The sequence below is a fragment of the Dromiciops gliroides genome, chromosome 5 (assembly GCF_019393635.1).
Source record: "Dromiciops gliroides isolate mDroGli1 chromosome 5, mDroGli1.pri, whole genome shotgun sequence".
NCBI classification, from domain to species: domain Eukaryota; kingdom Metazoa; phylum Chordata; class Mammalia; order Microbiotheria; family Microbiotheriidae; genus Dromiciops; species Dromiciops gliroides.
Genome location: NC_057865.1, coordinates 4,589,833 through 4,607,267, shown reverse-complemented (window position 1 = coordinate 4,607,267; position 17,435 = coordinate 4,589,833). Strand labels below are relative to the sequence as shown.

The following is a 17,435-nucleotide window of genomic DNA, read 5'->3' as shown; positions in this document are numbered from 1 at the left end:
CCCTAAGAGCCCACCCCTGTGCTCGTGCAGATCCGACACTCCTGCATTGTCAGGAATGGCCCCAAAACGAGAAGGACGGGACGAGGGTTAGTTACCTGGGCCTCGGGGGACAGCTGCTTCTCCCTCTCTTGCAAAGACATCTTACAGTAAGACTGCAGAGCCAGGTAGTTCTTCCTCTTCCATTTTCGGTCTAGCCTATCTGCATGCTGCTTGCAATAAGCAAAAAAGGGGTCGGCTATGTCCTAATATCAAAGAAGAAAGGAAGATAAGTAAAGGTGTTCATCTCAACAATGGTGATACAAATATCGGATGAGCTAACGTGTATAAACCACTTGGCAAACCTCAAAGCACCATCTAAATGCTAGCTAGGATTATCATATGCATTAACACAAAACTTACTTTACTGCTGAACATTATCACAGAATATTTATTTTGGAATGACTAAAGGCAGGAACACTTCAAAATTATGAAGATGGCTGCTTCAGCAGCTATACTTTGCATGATAAAAACCAGTTTCAATAAGAAGTTTATCTTTTACCACGTCAGTGCACATTCATTAATACTTAGAATGAAATTAACTTTAACTGATTGAAAAATCACATGTGAAATCTTAAAACTATAAATGGATGAAATTTAAGAAATGTTTTTGCAAGAGGGTAGGCAGAGAAAAGCGAATTTTGTTCATCTCCCCCTCCCAAAAAAACTAATTTAAAAGTATAGAAAGGCAATGTGGCACAATGTGGCAGTGGGAGGAAAAAACTACTTAGAGTCCAGGGGACTCAGACCCAGGTTTGAGAGGCATGTGATAAATGTCTTCCGGGGTCCCATCTACCCACCACCTCTAAAATCAGGAGAGGAACCAAGGTCCTACACACAGCTCCTAAGGGTGCTGAGATGAATTCAGGAGAAAGTCTATAAAGATGTTCTAAGAAGCACAAATAGCCATATAAATTAAAGTTATTTTCCAACTATTTATAAATTTTTTATAGATGCATAATTTATGAAATCGTACAATTTTATTAATGGATTTACAATGAATTCCATCAGTAAGGTTTTCTTTAAAATAAATTTTTTACATCTATAAAAGCAATGTTTCTATAAAATACAAAAAGATATAAATATATATAAATTGACCACTTAATAAACAAACGTGAAAGTTCTGGCTTCTTTATTCAGCATGTGGAAGGAAAGCAGCACACACTGTGCTGGCCTATTCCTTAGTCACACAACTAACCACTGGCATTTACACACCTCATCAAGGCTGTCTGATGCATTACACCCAATCTCACTGGGGTCTCCAAACCATCTCTGGAGGGAATTATCTCCATTACACAGAAGATAAAACTGAAATTCAGAGTGGGTCGCTGAATTGCCCAAAGTCAGAGAACTGGTCAATGTCAGCAAGAGAAGATTTGAGAGGCGGCTAGGTGGCGCAGTGGATAAAGCACCGGCCTTGGATTCAGGAGGACCTGAGTTCCAATCTGGCCTCAGACACTTGACACTTACTAGCTGTGTGACCCTGGGCAAGTCACTTAACCCTCATTGCCCCACCCAAAAATAAGAGAGGATTTGAACCCAAGCTTTTCGGGGGGGGGGGGGGGCGTCAACAACCAAAAAAAAAAGAAACCCCGCCCACAAGGATGGCTTTGCACCCTGCAGGTGAAATGGCAATGGAAAGCAGCGATAGAGACAAGAGCACTGCTGCTTTGGGGACAAGCCTCTGTCTGTTCTCTGTATGTGGAAGCTCTTCATGTTACTGAGTTGTTTAAGCTGTCGGCCAGAGGCCAGGCTGCCTCTCTCAACTCCTTCCAAATTTCGCACACAGGTTCACTCAAAAGTGTCACAAGCTATTAGTCTGCAGGCTGAAATGCTGACTACTAAGAGCTCATTGCCTCCATCAAAGCTAGCCTGGAGTTGAGACAGGGTCAGGAAGAAGCCCCCATGCCCTAGACAAGGTCTGGAAAGCCCCCATGGGCCCCGACTGCCTGCCTGCCTGCCAAATAAGCCCCCACGCGTCGTAGAAAGGGATGTCCAAGTGTGGCCTCTGTTGGCTCCAGGCCGGCTTGCTCCTTAGCTCCCCCTCAGGTAGCGGCTCCAAGCAGAAGCAGCTATCGCAAGAACTGCAAAGAACGGACTTTTCTCTTTGCCTGGGATTGTTTCAATGCATCTGCTGACTTGACTGAAGATACGGGCACATGCGTGCACACACAGCCCCGCTCTTGTAGAAGGCTTTGTGTACATCTTCTAATTTCCACACGGCTTTGGAAGGCATTAAGGTGTTCTAGTCGTAGACTGACCTCCCTAATTACATTTTGCCTAGCCCCAAACTCAATTACTTTGCGCAGAGGGGAAGGCCTCAGTTCATGAAGCCTTGCCCAGAGCAGGATGGGCCACGGTCCCTGGGCCCTTCACGGGCCTCATCTGGCCATGGGCCCACACCACCCAGGGACACCTGGCCGCCTGGGCCTCGATTTCTCTCCTCTCCACAGTCAAGTCAGGAAGCTGGTCTCTTACATAGCATTCCGTGTTCAAAAGGTGTCTTCAGTCATTAGACTCAGACAATATTTATTGAATTATTCTTCATGTTTAAAACAAAACCAGCTTAGGGTTTAAAATGTGCTGCACATGGACAAAAAGAAGATAGGAGAAGAAAATCCCAAGCCCAGCTCTCTGTAAGGGCAGCTGGTCCATAATTCATGACATCTATTTTCAAACTTTTTCAATCTATTTCTCAGTTTTGCTGATTTCTTTCTTTCCCCTTTTACTTATTTTTTGTTTTTTGCAGGGCAATGAGGGTTAAGTGACTTGCTCAGGGTCACACAGCTAGTAAGTGTCAAGTGTCTGAGGCCAAATTTGAACTCAGGTCCTCCTGAATCCAGGGCCAGTGCTTTATCCACTGTGCCATCTAGCTGCCCTTTCCCCTTTTATTTAAATACATTTTTTAACATTTTGAGTGCCTAGTTCTCTCCCTCTCCCCCTTCTCTGTCCCCTTCATTGAGAAGAAAAGCAATGTGATAGATTATACATATGTAATCATGGAAAACACATTTCCATATTAGTCATGTTATGAAAGAAAACAAACAACACAACAACAAAAAAGCTTTTAAAGTAAGAAAAATAAAATAAAAGAGAAGGGACCAGATGGTACTTAGTGCTATTAACACCCACTGGGGATCAGCTGCACTAATTAATTACTGTTTCCACAGAACAGAATCTGTCTAAAGAACTTTTTATGTTATTTTTACATCATCAATTACAAAGCTGATTTAAAAAATAGTAACAACTATGCAGGCCACTAAGACCCCCGGTCTTATTTTCCTAGCAACTGCTTACATCCCCATCCCCAGAGCCCAGGCTGGTGAAGTTGATTTGTTTCATCCAGCTTCAGAACTTTACACTTTCCCGAGCTATTTCTTCGTGCTGGATCCCGGCTGTGAGTCCGGCCTGCTGAGAGCTCGGGCCGTCTGCTTCAGTCATCCTGGTTATCTTCACAATCCTGACACCCTCGGCAGGTCTGAAAAGCTTGCCTCCTACGAGATTCGAGTGGCTACAGAAACCGTGATGCTAACAATGCCCACGTGCCCATCTATGCTACAAAATGCTGGAGGCCCTGATCCTTTTTTAATCCCATCTTTCTTTTTTTGTCTGCAAGAAACAGCTACGACAACTTAAGGAATTCAATTTAATAAATCAGTCTATAAGGAATAGTCTTTTTAGGGTGCCACACATCAACAAAACTGAAAGTAAGAGAGGGATATAGCAATAGAATTGCCTTAATTAAAGAACTGCTTTAATTCAATATGCTAATTAGGTAAAAGGCTCCTAGCTGAAAGCACAACCAGGTTGAAATAAAGCAGCCCCTAATTTTCCTACTTATTACTACAAAAGGTAACCCTCATAGTACGAATGATTCAGAAAAAACCCTTGTGGTTCAGATGTTTATATCCTCTGAAATTCCAATATTCATTAAAGACCATGCACAGATGTGTGAACAACCTCAATTTTTCCACCGTCTCCCCCACACAACCCAAAAAGAGAATCGGCAGCAAGGGAAGACCAAGGAGCAGCAGGGGCCAGCCCTTTGCCCAGGTCTCCAAAGAGAAGGGCCCTGCTCGAGAAGAGGCCCAGAGCCCTGCTATCTAAGTGCCCAGGCCATAAGCTCCAGCTAATGTCTCAAGAGAATCTGGGAAGTCTGGAAGAGGTGACCAGGAAACTGTCCACTGTGACCCAGCCTCAGCCTTGGGGTGCTCTGTCCTGTCCCTCAGCTGCTGAGTTCGGGGCTTCCTGCCCACAGTGACCCTGACGGACCCTGGACCCTGTTCAGGACCCATCAAATGCCTCATCCCAAGCCAGTCAGCATCAGATCTATCCTTCTACTAAACTCTAAGCGGCCTAAACGCCTAATTACCCAGAGTCATGTGCTAAAACATGGCCAAGAATTGTTCCTTAACTCTGTCCTCTACTGTTCATTTTCCTTTCTATGAGAAACCTAGGGATCATTCAAGTTCAGTGTCATTGCCGTAGCTCTCCTGCCCAGGAAGGCAATGAAGCTGACTGGGCCTAGGAAGGACCTGTGATGATGGCGGAGTTATGAGAATATCATCTCCAGGAGAAGCCAGGGAGGAGAGGGCAAGCCTGGGAGTCAGGCAGGCCTTGGCCGCTAGTGTGCAGCCATGGCTAGAGGGGTAAGCCCCGGACGCGTCTGCTGTAGGCGAAGGGCTAGCTACGTCAGCAGAGAACGTTTCCCGAGAACTTGCCTCCTGCAGATGTGATCCCAGGTCTCAACAAAGCAAGAGGTAGAAGGCAGCATTAACTCCTTCCAACAACATGTGCCACATGCCGCTGCTTAGAAAAGAAAAGCAATTACAATGGGGACAAGGGGAACCGGGATGGAGCGACAGGCCCTGATGAAGCACCTTCTGTGTGCCTCGCTCTGCATCAGGGGTCAAGGAGGCAAAGAAAAGAGCACAACGACCCTTACTCAGAGAGAGACACTGCCTATCTTTGAACATGATGCCCTGCGACCTGGCTGAGGGCAGGGACTATGGTCTGCCTCCCTCTGCACCTCCAAGCACTAGCACATAGTAGTCACTTACAAATGTCCAGCGACTGACTTATCCTAGCCGACACACAGTAGGCACTAAAATTTGGAGAGGGAGGAGCTAAAGATTTAACGTTGCAGGAGAGCTGGTAGCTAAAGGGCCCCAGAACCAAGTCTGCCTGATCCACAGCCCAGACTCACTGACCCCAAGGGTCCCACGATGGTGGAAAAGACATCATCCCGTCACGGCATCCAAGAACAGGTGCCACCAGACAGTGGTGAGGGCCCCAAGGGCAGTGGTCCCACACTCCGCCCATCTTCAGACCCCAGGAAGCTAGCAAACAGGAGCATCATCTTGCCAATACAAAGAGCAGTGTGACACTGGGAATACAATGCCTGAGAAAGTCAGTCACAAAAGTGGGAGCAGCCCCATGCTGTTGTCACCAACGCCACCACAAGCCAGTGCATGGGAACAAGCGTCTTTCTGGCACCTGCTGTGTAAAGAATCCTGTTTGAGGCACTGGGGGGGAAAGAAAAAGGTGAGATAAGGGATGATGGTGCCAGCCCTCAAGGTACATAATCTACTGAGGGGATCTGACATGAACCCTGGAAGCGGAAGCCCCTGTGCCATGATGAATGCAGCAGAGGCACTGACGTGTGGGGACGGAAGGGGAGCACTGTGCAGGAGGTGGCCCCTGACTTGGCTTTTAAAGGTTTGGGAGGAATTAAACAGCCAGAAAGGTGAGCCAGGACATTCTCAAGAGGCAGGTGAAGAGCAATGTCAGATGGAGAATGAAGCAAATTTTAGGGAAGGGTAGGATATCACACCAACCTCATTACCTGGAGATTCCCATGTCTAAGCCAACGGCCCAATTACAACCAGAAATACAGATTATAAAATCCTATCATAAAAAAAAAAAAAAAGCCAATCTTGGAATTAGGGTTTGTGGAAGCAGCCATTTCACAAGATTTGGTGTGCAAAACTTAAAGGGAAAAACGTGTGTGTGTGTGTGTGTGTGCGCGCGCGCACGTGCGTGTGCATGAACGTGTGTGGAAAAAAAAGGATGAATTTTTTTTATTACCTTGCCATGAAACATCCCGGCTGGAGTTTCAACTCACTCGCCATCTATTGAAAGACTTTGGGATGTAAGATCTCAGCCTCTTCAATTTTGCTGACTACCACCCAATCCACACCTTCTCAATCAAGGACGACTCTTACCTAAAAACTTCCCCAAACCCAGCATGGGCAATCTGGCCAGAGCACCTGTGGGTCTCTGGGAGCACAGGGCCAGCCTGAGCAGTGAAGGGGATGCTCCATACGTGGCCTCACTCTGGGGATGCCCGCGTAGGCGGCAGGCCACACCTTGGGGCCCCCTTCACACAAGGCATCTCTGACAACGACCTGTACTGCATATGGACCACTAAACTGTTAACCCAAACCAAGCTCACGGGTCCCTGAGGCAAGCATCGCCACAAGAGGAAGGCACACACATGTGGGAATTGCCTCTACCAAGGAGCCTCAGTGCGAGGGAGGCCTTGGTATCTAAGTGACCGGGAAAAGGGGAACTCACGGGGAGGGGAAAGGCCATGGCAAAAGCAGCATTCTTTCCCCTTGGGAACTGCTGGACCAGGAAGACAGGACAGTCTGCACTCGGGGGGGGGGGGGGGGAGCGTAAGGGACCTTTCCCTGGCAGTGAGAAGAGAGATGATTTCTATGGATCGGCCTCATTTCCTGGACCTCTGATCTTACTGATTATTACAATTTATTTTCCAGTAAAGATCAGTGGATTTTTCTAGAGACACTATTATCCCAACAGCAGCAAATAAGCATGCTCCGACCTATGTTTCCAACGTTCACGTCCTCGCTGTTGAACACTAGTCATGGCTGTGACACCCCAGCTCTGCTTGTCTCCACCAAGAAGGCTGCTAAGGTTTCTGGACTGCCCATATCTGCCTCCACTCATCCACGTGGTAAAGAAACCCCCTACTCCTAAGACTGAACCTGACATCCTTCAAATTGGAACTTTTCATTGAGTCCAAGTGGTGGGCAGTGGAACCTTACACACATTACTCTATGCCTTTGAAAACATTACTCTGAGCATAGGTCCAGAGGATTCACCAAACTGACCAGCAAAGGAATGGGAGGGGGGGGGGGAGAGCACAGCTAGGTGGCACAGTGAATAAAGAAAGCACTGGCTCTGAATTCAGGAGCACCTGAGTTCAAATCCAGCCTCAGACACTTGACACTTACTAGCTGTGTGACCCTGGGAAAGTCACTTAACCCTCATTAGTCCACCATCACACCCCAAAGGAAAGGGCATCCAGGACACCAAAAAGGTGAAAAACAGCAGCTCAGTTCCTGTTTCTTTTGGTGCGTTAATATGCAGGGATGCTAAGCTTCACCCTGAAATGCTTTCTGTCCTTCCTTTATGCTTATGTGATAACCTACATTGAGCCAGCCTTGGCAATGTGTCCAGGCCCTGCTGGCTCATGGTAAGTAATGTGTGTGATGCTCTGATGTGCTCTATTTCTTTATTTCTCCTTCAACACTAATCCCAATTAGTGTCTTTGTGGTGTTATCCTTGTCACATTTTAAAATCCATAAGGCATTAGCTTCAAAAAAGACACCGGGCAACACTCCGCCTTTCTCCATATTTGTGAACACTTTGCATGGCACAGGCACTATTTGTTTGTGGAAAGGCCAAAAGCATTAACCAGCTAATCCATCTGGGACAGGTGTCTTTGTGTGGGAGAATTCTCTGACGACCCACTTTTCTTCCTCCAAGAAGAGATTATTCTTTCCCATTGGGTCAGTTTGGATAAATTATACTTTTGTAGATAAGCATCTATTTGTTCTAATTTATCTAATGTGTCAGAATATAGCTATGGGTAGCATTCCTCTTTAATATTCTTGGTTCATTTTTTCATATGAGCTTCTGGGGTTATCAATTCCACTCAAATGTTCTTTCATTTTATATTCTATTTATTTTTGCTCTTAACTTTGTAATTATTCTTTTCTATATTCTTTTGGACTATTGGTTTGTTCTGTTTCTTGTGTCTTTAGATGCAAGCCGAATGTGTTTTTTCCTGCTTTCTCTCATTAATGGAAGCACTTAGCAACATAAATTTGCCTCCACAGACTGTTATGGCATACTAAAGTTTCCAACTGTAACATTCTTACATTTTTATCTGTTTCCTCTAAATTCCTCCATTCCTAGTTACAATTTTTTAATGAATTTCAGCATCAAACTTTGGTGCATACAACTTGAGAAATGGTATATATCTATTATTTATTTTTTCCTTAACACTATTAATAATGCCCTTGTCAGTCTCTTTCAATGTTTCCCAGGTTAAATCTGGGAGATTTATCAGATAACATTGATGCCATTTTTTGTGAAGTTGTAGGTAGATGATGCATTATAAACCAATCTCTAATTTTAATTACTTTTTTTATTCAATGTAGTTCTTTTAAGGACCCATATTAATCGATGTTCATTTTTTATCTATTCTGTGACTTTCTCTTTTAACAGGAGAATTCAGACCATTAAAAGTTATCATTTTAATTAATGATTTTGATCTGCCCTCTATCCATTTCAACTATTAACGGAACAAGTTACAGTTCTGTCTTTAAACTCTTAACCCTTATAAACTAACTGGAAGGAGTACAACTGATGAAGTGACTGATAAACATTTTTGTCATGTGAACATTGTGACCATCCTGCCAGATATGAACAAGAAAGTAGAGGCTCAGCAGGTTTAAATGACTTGCCCACACTCGTCAAGCTGCTAAGTACCAGAGGCAGGATTCAACAACACATCTTTCTAAATGAAAATCCAGCACTCCATTTATGATGGCCAAAGTCTTCTCTGAGGTTTAACCCTATTTTTAATACAGGTGACGTTTGCCTGCTCCTTTCCCTTCATTTGTTCATTTTGGGGGCCCTTGTTAAATGCTTTTTTATCAGTTAAAGTTGTGTTCTCTTTGGGGTTGGCTCCCAACCTGCTCCTCATATCAAATGCAAGCTTTATCTAAATGCTTTGGGAAAAACAATACAAGAAGGAGGGAAAAAATGAATTAGATTTCTTAAATGCACTGAACCCTGCTCCAGAGTCTGCGCGATCACAGCAAGTCCAACCTGTCCATTTCTGGGAGGTCTGAGGTTGGATACCATGAGGATGACTCGGATGGTGCCACCCCCCAACCCCCACCCCCACCCCGAAAGCCAGACCGAGCTTACCTCTTCGGCCGCAGCCTCAGAAAGCAGACCCTCCTTCTGCGCACAGGTGACGTGGAAATAGGCCCGGCACATCCCTGCATCACAGCTGATGCACACTCCAGTCCTAGCAAAGCGGGGGTCTTCACAGAAGCTGCATTCCTGCCATGAAACCAAAGGAAAACTGCTCAGAGACTGGAGCCCTCACCTCTCCAGCTTGCACAAAATGGGCACGTGCGTGCACGGCAATGCCTCCTTTCAGAAGAGGATGACAGAACTTGCACAACCACCTCCCCAGGAAACCACTCTAGGAAGGCAGGAGAAGGACATACATGAATACCCAGAGGAGGGGTAGGAATTGGGAGAAGTCAGGAGGACAAATGGCCCGGACAGTTATTCAGTCAGTCAATCAGCACTGATTAATCACCTACTATATGCCAGGCACCATCCAGAGAAAGGCAAAAACAGTCCCTGTTTCAAGGAGCTCACAGTCTAATGGGGGAGACAACAGACAAACAAGACCGATGGGGGATAGACTGAAATGAGCTAAGAGGGGGAAGGCACCAGCATTAAGGAGGCTCAGGAAAAGCTTCCTGTGGAGGGGGGGGGTTTATCACAAGTGACAAGAAGCCAGGGAAGTAGGTGATAACCGTGAGGAAGAAGAGCAGGGGAGGCATGGAGCACAGCCAGAGAAAAGGCATGCACTTGGGGTGGAGCACTTTGTGCAAGGATCAGCCAGGAGGCCCACGTCCCTGGAGCCCAATAGGTCTGGGGAAATGGGAGGAAGGGGAGGGGTTCATGTGTAAGAAGATGGAAGGCTTGGTGGGGGTGGGGGTGGGGGCCTCTGACACCAAACAGAAGGGTTTCTATCCATTTGATCCTAGAGGCCATAGGTGGCCCCTGGCTCAGTGAGTAGGGGATGACAGAGTCAGACCCATGAATCATAATAAAGCAGTAACAAAATCAGAACGGGAAGAAGTGGGCATAAGAAAAGAAGGTCCTGAGCTGGAGAGATGGGATGAGCTTAGGGGCTGTGCTTTCAATGGTGTGGGGTCCACCCGGGTGAGGAAACACGCTGACCTGTCGTCTGTGCCCCACAGAACCACAGAACCGGGGCTGCAGGCCATCCCCGAGAATCCCTGTGGGCATGCGCTGACCAGGGGAACCACCTACTTACTATCTGTGGATCTACTCTGCCCAACACTGCCCGCAGGGGACACTTGAGCTCTGCATGGCCTCGAGGCTGGCTCTCTCTCATGCAGAGTGGCAGCCTGAGTGTATCACAGGCCCACCGAAGGCGATCACCACCTTAGTGCCAGGCACTGTGACCACAAGGGAGGCCCAGAGCAGGAAGGGCCTCCTGGAGTGGCGGGCAGATGAGTGTGATTCTCAGGATACGGGGCAGAGTCAGTCCCGAGGCACAGGACGAAATGGAGGCGGCCGGTCCCACCTTAGCAAGGCTAGGGAGTGAGCTTCTCCTGCGAGCAGGTGTGGGAGGGTCAAGGACCCCCCACTCCTAAGTTCTGACAGTGACCGCCCTCCCTAGCTCCTCCTCTAGTCCTGCTCCCAGGAAGGGTCTTTGCCCCTTAGGGGTCCCAAACGAGAACTGAGCTAGATCAAGGCAGAGGCTCACCTTCCTCCCTCCCTTCCTCTCAAGAGTCTTCTGGGGAAAGGCCAGTGCCCAGGAGGCTCTTCATGAACCCTTGTTGACCGGTCACTTAGCGGCTTGAAATGCTCTGAGCAATAAGCACGGTAACGTTGAGGGGCTGAGCAGATTTGGGGAACTTCCCCTGAAATCCGAGCTGTGTCCCACGTGGATCCCGCGGGTTCTGAACATGAGACTTCAAAACGCGCTTTGGGATGGAGTCTGCTTACACCAAGGAGAGCCCAGCTCCTCCAAGGGAAGGAGCTTCTCACTAGAGACCCAAAGCCTTGGGGAACAGCCCCCCCATCTAAAACCCAAGAGACCTAGGGAAGGTGCTCCCGAGAAGACAGGAGGGACAGCCGCATCTCACCAGGAAAGGATCACGCTCAGTGTCTTCAGGGCTCACGAAAAGACACTGGGGCCCAGAGCGGCAGGAGGAGGAGCTGAGCCCTGGCACGTCTACTCTGAGGAAAGGAAGCAGGGAGCCATTTCAGCGTTTCTGCAAAGCTGAGGCCCTGGGCAGCTACAGGGCACATCCCAGGAAAAGGTGGGCACTGCCAGCAGGCCCAGCTCGAAGGCAGCCCTGCTCCAGCCCAGTCACACCGGAAACTCTCTCTGCTCTCCCCCTCCCCGCCCCCTGCCCACCTAAACTTGGCCAGCCACGTGAGGGCGGAGACCATTGGCCTCCTGAATGCAGACAAGCGAACCGAGGGCCAAGTCCAAGCCACGTGCCCAGGTGTGTCCGGTGAGACGTCTCCCTCTCTGGGAGCCTGGGGGCCTGGGACTACAGCAGAACGTGCCCTCCAGACCATGCCTGAGACAAGGCCTGGGACCACGTTATTCGGGTACAACTGCTGTTTGGCAGAAAGGCTCTTGAGGGCAGGGAATGTGCTGCCAATCATCGTAAGGAGCTAACAGAAAACCTTCACATAACAGATACGTAATAAACATCTGTGTGAGTGAATTATACTCCCTCCCCACAACTAATGTCCACTATTTGTAGCTGAAACCCTTTTTTTTTTTTTTGCAGGGCAATGAGGGTTAAGTGACTTGCCCAGGGTCACACAGCTAGTAAGTGTCAAGTATCTGAGGCTAGACTTGAACTCAGGTCCTCCTGAATCCAGGGCCGGTGCTCTATCCACTGCGGCACCCCCTAGCTGCCCCCTATCTGAAGCCCTTCTACCAGGCTCTAGAGAACATCATGTCATGACTGATAAACTCGCAGGATGTAAAGTCCTTCCCAGAGGGCACTGGGACATCTTACAAAGACCGTGAGAAGCGTGCATTCTTACCTTGGCCCCGTACTTGGAATAGTTCATCTCTGTAAGGGTCACGGGCCGCAGCTTGTCGATGTCGCCGAAAGCCACTCCCGGGACATAGAGGGCACAGACAATGTGGACCCACCTACAAAGGAGGACGAGATGATCAACAAGCCCCTGTGCACCCCTAGGCACTGAGGACCCAAAGAGTCACAAGTCCTTTCCCTACAGGGGCACGGGGTCTATCCAAATGTGGGCAAGACCCTACAGAAAATGTCAGCTCCCTAAGCTCTCCTTAATGCCCACATTTGTGATGTTCCCTATGGAAGTTAAAGGAAGAAGAGTTATTTTAACACAACCAGAGCAGCTGCTCCCACAGACAAGCCGACATGAGCCCAACCTACTGCTCCCCAGTCCCCAAGGGTGGCTTCCTGTGATCTACAAGCGCCCACATGCATCGAGGAAGGCCTGCCACCTTCTCTCCCTGTGCTCCTCCTCAGGAAGTGGGCACGGAAGGAACAGGGGATTTGGAAATGAGGTGCTCCAGAGGAAATCTAAAAACCGGGGGCTGACGATCAGTGGAAGGAAAGACAGAAGTGAGAGCACTTTGGGAGGAGGTGATCGAGACAAAGGACGGGCTCAAGGAACTGTGTGGCTCAGCACACAGGCAGAGCAGGCAGAGGGTGGAAAAGGCCATGATCCAGGCATCCCCTTGCTATCAACTGCTGCAAGAAAAACATGCTCCAAATCACTCATCACTAGAAAAGGGCATCTTGAAGTGGGGTCTATGAACCAGCTCTGTAAACTATCTTCACAATTACTTCAATATAATGAGTTTCCTTTGCAATCTTCTGTGTTTCATGTTAAGCATTAAAAACCTTTTTCTAAGAGGGTGATGTATAAACTGCACCAGACTGCCGATGGGCATCATGACAAAGGGATAAGAAGCCCTGAAGTGGAGGGACAGATCTGAGGCCCCACCTCACATCCATCGGACGGGCAAAGTTGACAAAAAAGGGGCACAACCAACGTGGGAGGAGCCACAGGAAAAGCGGCACATCAAAGCACTTGGTGGGCGGATGGCTCTGGAAAGCCATTTCAAACTGTGCCCCAAAGTTGCCGAACTGCACCCCGTTTGACTCAGCGATCTCTCTGAGCACCCAGAGGGCTGCCCCAGCGGACAGCCGAGGCTCACTTCCAAGGGGAGGTGCTCTTCATCAGGTGATGACACAGTCTCAGAAAACCTCTCAAGAAAAGGCCAAGGATGAGGGATCGGAGAGTTGGGAAGCAACGGATGAAGGTAACCATCAGCAATCATAAGAGGTAATCTGTGTCCAAGGGCCAGAGAAATGAACTGTACACGCTGATCTACTCCCCAGACTGGAATGCAGAGAGAAGGTCTGATGGAAAGATGCCTGCCCTGTTCTCTCTGAACGTAATTCCACAGACTATCTGGTCTTTCTGCCTCATAATGCTCACAAAGAAGGAAAGTGCAAGGAAATGCCATTGTAAGAGCTGGCATCTGCTGCAGGAACAAAGGCAGCCTTAAGACCCGTGAGGGCACAGGGGAAGGGCCGCCTGACTTTTTTCTCTTGACCCGAGTGACTGCATCTTCAAATCAGCCTCTTTTTCGGTGCAGCCTCAACAGTCAGATCTGCCTCCCCCTGATGGGGTTCAAATTAATTCCCAGAGTCTTGCAAAGTTTCTCATAATATGTCCAGTGCTTAGCACTATGTGTGGTATACAGCAGGCACTTTATAAATGCTTGCCGATTTGACTTTTTATCACCACTATCCTTCGCAGAGTGACTGACTAACCAGGTTTTAAGAGGTTGTGATCCATCATAGTAAAAAGAACTTTGCTTTTCATCTCTTCATTTTTATTTTCTTTCCAACACATTAGATACCTATTACATGCACTACGTGTATATATTAACTGAAAGCTGTTGGAGGAAATAGTATTGGCCAAACCACAGAATCAGTCCGTCAGTGGGTCAACAAGCACTGATTAAGCACGTCCTGTGGCCCAGGCATTGTGCTAACAGCTGGAACAAAAATGAAGGCGGGCCCAAAAGAGCCCCAGGCCTCAAGGAGCCCACATTCCCAAGGGGAAGAATCAGGCACACCCAAGAGAAATACAGAGGAGGTGGGAGGTCATTTGAAAGAAGACACGAGGAGTCCTGACCGTTACCTCCCCTCAGACTGTACCTCATCACAGACCCCTCAATGTCTTTCCTCATGTAAGGAGACGGGCACTACTCTGTGATAATGCACATAGATGACGAGAACCAAAAAAACCTACATGACCCCAAAGGCATGCAGACTTTTCAGGAGGCTTCGAACATGTCTAAAGCAGACTGCTTTCAATCAAGAGAGTTTAGAATCACTAAACCATGTAGAAAACTAAATTACAACAAAAAATGAAACCTGAAGGAGACAAATGCTCCCAGGGAGAGAGCAGGCATTTCAGAATCTCTGCCCTCTGGCTCTGTAAGAACAGAAGTCAAGGCAGAGCCCAAACTAGCAGACAGATGTTTACAAGAGCTGTCCAGACAAAGGAGGCCTGGGCAAAGACACCAACAGGGGATGTCACCGCTTCCTAAGCAAATGCTCCACAGCCGTCACAAGGAGAGCAGAAGAGGCCAGACACTGCTGCCACCATCAAACAGCCAAGTGCTGAAGAACACTTGGAGATGGAGATGAGCTGGGAATACGGGCCTCTGCTCTACAGCCTCCAATAACCCGCAACAAGATCCAGACAAGCCAAAACCAGCCAAAGGGAAGCGAAGCAAGTCAGCCCCACCTGTAGAGTTGAGGTTCACCAGATGCGCCTCTTCCTTGACGACTGTGCATAAACTGCAGGGGCCCAGAGCGTGACAAAACCGCCCGGGGAAACCCACGGCAGTGTGGAAGAGAGCGGTCCAATCCATCCCGCCACACAAGAGCCAAGAGAATAAATAACCCACTGCCCAGGCTGCGGCACAGGCCCGTGATGTCGCACTGCCAGAACGAGGGAAGGCCCAGAGTCTGTCCCGAGCAGCGGGATGCCTACTGTGCGCCAGGCACTGAGATCCAGAGGCGGGAGGGTGAAAGCCGGCCTGCAGACACCTCAAGGTTATGAGCAGAGGCAAGGCCTCTCTTAGCTCCAATGTCCAACTCTATGCAGCAACATTTCTCATGGTTGTTGGGAAGACCAATGGGATGGCCTAGGAGATCAAAGATCTTCCCCATGGGAACACTCTCTTCCAAGGCAGATGAAAGCCAATCTCCAGCTTGGTCAATAAGCGAAACCTACAGACTTAGCCAGAGGTTCAGTGACTGACTAACGGACACAGGAAGACTGGAATGAAGGTCTTTCTGTGCGACGTGCAAAGCTTTCAGTACCCCCACCACTATTATCGATCCCACCATTCCTGGGTTGGACAAGTGGCAGAGATGGACAGTGAGCAGGCCCAGGATTCTCCACGACGATGAGACCATGTTCGAAGGCATTTGGGAAAGTGCCGAGCGGCATCAGATCCTCCCGTGTGCCTGACCAGGCAGGCCGTGAGGCTGCAAACTGCAACGCTCCAATCACCAATCGCCTGCACTGTCCCTCTCAAAATGACTCCTAAGCCCAAGGGCAAAGGGAAGACACAGACGACCTGATGGAGACTTGCTTGTGCACCTCCCAGAGTGCCTGGCTGGTGGAATCCTGAGGCTAGAGATCACATGCCACGAAGGCCCAGGTGTGAGAAGGGGAAACAAGAAATGGAGAGACAAGCAAGATGTGTAGATGGGTCTGCCCAAGACGTGCAAGAACCGGACTCCTTCACGTCAGGCACAGGAAGGGCCTGTCAGGAGATTTTGTGAGAAAGCATGGGAAATGAGACTGAGAAACCAAAGACAGGCTCAGCCTGCCACCTTCTGACATTACTCCTGGCACAGGGTGGGGACGGGGTGGGGGCAGTCAGCAAACAAGTGTTTGTTGGTTCAGAGGAGAGAACTTAATCTGAATGATAATACACGCACTCAGTGTTTATGAATTAAGCGCAGCAGTAAAAGGAAATGCATAGAACTTGTTTCTAATTTAGTTTTTTGATGGCTGCATCCCTCAATCACATTCAAACCAGAAGATATTCAAAGGATCACCAATCATGAAAGTTAAACACATTGATCATGTGCCTGCTGTCCTTAGCCTTGTGACTGCATTTTTTTTTTGCAGGGCAATGGGGGTTAAGTGACTTGCCCAGGGTCACACAGCTAGTAAGTGTCAAGTGTCTGAGGCCAGACTTGAACTCAAGTACTCCTGAATCCAGGGCCGGTGCTTTATCCACTGCGCCACCTAGCTGCTCCATGACTGCATTTTTTAAAAAGTTATTGCAACCCTGGCAAAGAGGTTAGAAATTCTATCGGGGTGCCTTCTGGGCTATATGCTAGGCTTAAAAGGAATCACATCAAAACTCATTTTAAAGGGGCAAGTGGGAAAAACATTCACCCATCTCTACAATTATCTTTTCTTAGGAAAATCCAACGTTCAATTTTCGAGATTTCTGGATAGCATGCTCTAATACAACCTCCCAAACGCATCCTGCTGAGTTCAATTTAGAGATAGGCATCTCCAACAAGCAGCTGCTTCTCTATTTAATTGGCCTGCTCCGTCCTGTGGTATTAAAGGCCACGGCGGCAACAGCCGTAGCAGGGCTGCCAGACTTTATCTAGCATCAACCTAAACACTGGCTGCCAGCTTCCTCCTGACCTTCGTAAAATGTCGGTGCCCACATCACACAAGTACAAGAGCCAGAAGCAGCCGCTGCAAGGGGATGGGCACGCAAGTGTTAGGATCCTGCTTAAAGAACTGTGAGGACCAGGGCACCACCCCCTGTTGAGAAAGACATGAGATGACCTTTCTTAGGTTTCTAAGGTCATCCTGGTGTCCTGGAAGTTCACAGACCACCTGTAAGTCATGTCAATCAATAGACTTGAATGCTACCAGCCAATGAGCTTGGAGCTGTGTGTGGGGACCGCCCCTCTGCTGGTTTGACATGGGGCTTCTGGTGGAATTGAGGGGAATTCAGTCTCTTGGATAGCTAGGGGAAGGGGGCTTTCTCTCTCTCTTTGCTAACCCCTAATATACTTTAATAAATGCTTAAAAGCCTAAACTCTTGCTGAATTTCTAAGTAAACCTTAGCTACTTCTCCCCCCCCCCCCCCCCCCGTCCACATTGGGGGGCAGGTAAGGACAAACATATTAGATTTTAATCATCATAGAACTCACCCATGGCAGGGAAGGTCCCAG

The 17,435-nt window shown here is 48.3% G+C and overlaps 1 protein-coding gene across 5 annotated transcripts in view; it reads right to left on the bottom strand.

Annotated features, from left to right (window-relative positions):
- The window catches only part of PHF14 (PHD finger protein 14), a 162,492-nt gene that overhangs the window by 120,271 nt on the left and 24,786 nt on the right, over positions 1 to 17,435 (bottom strand). For all 5 annotated transcript variants that reach the window (XM_043966487.1, XM_043966486.1, XM_043966488.1 and 2 more), the window contains exons 6-8: positions 12,193 to 12,304; positions 9,280 to 9,417; positions 96 to 242 (exon numbers count right to left, since the gene is read on the bottom strand). In XM_043966487.1, coding sequence (XP_043822422.1) covers positions 96 to 242; positions 9,280 to 9,417; positions 12,193 to 12,304 — 397 coding nt within the window. The remainder of the gene's footprint in view (positions 1 to 95; positions 243 to 9,279; positions 9,418 to 12,192; positions 12,305 to 17,435) is intronic.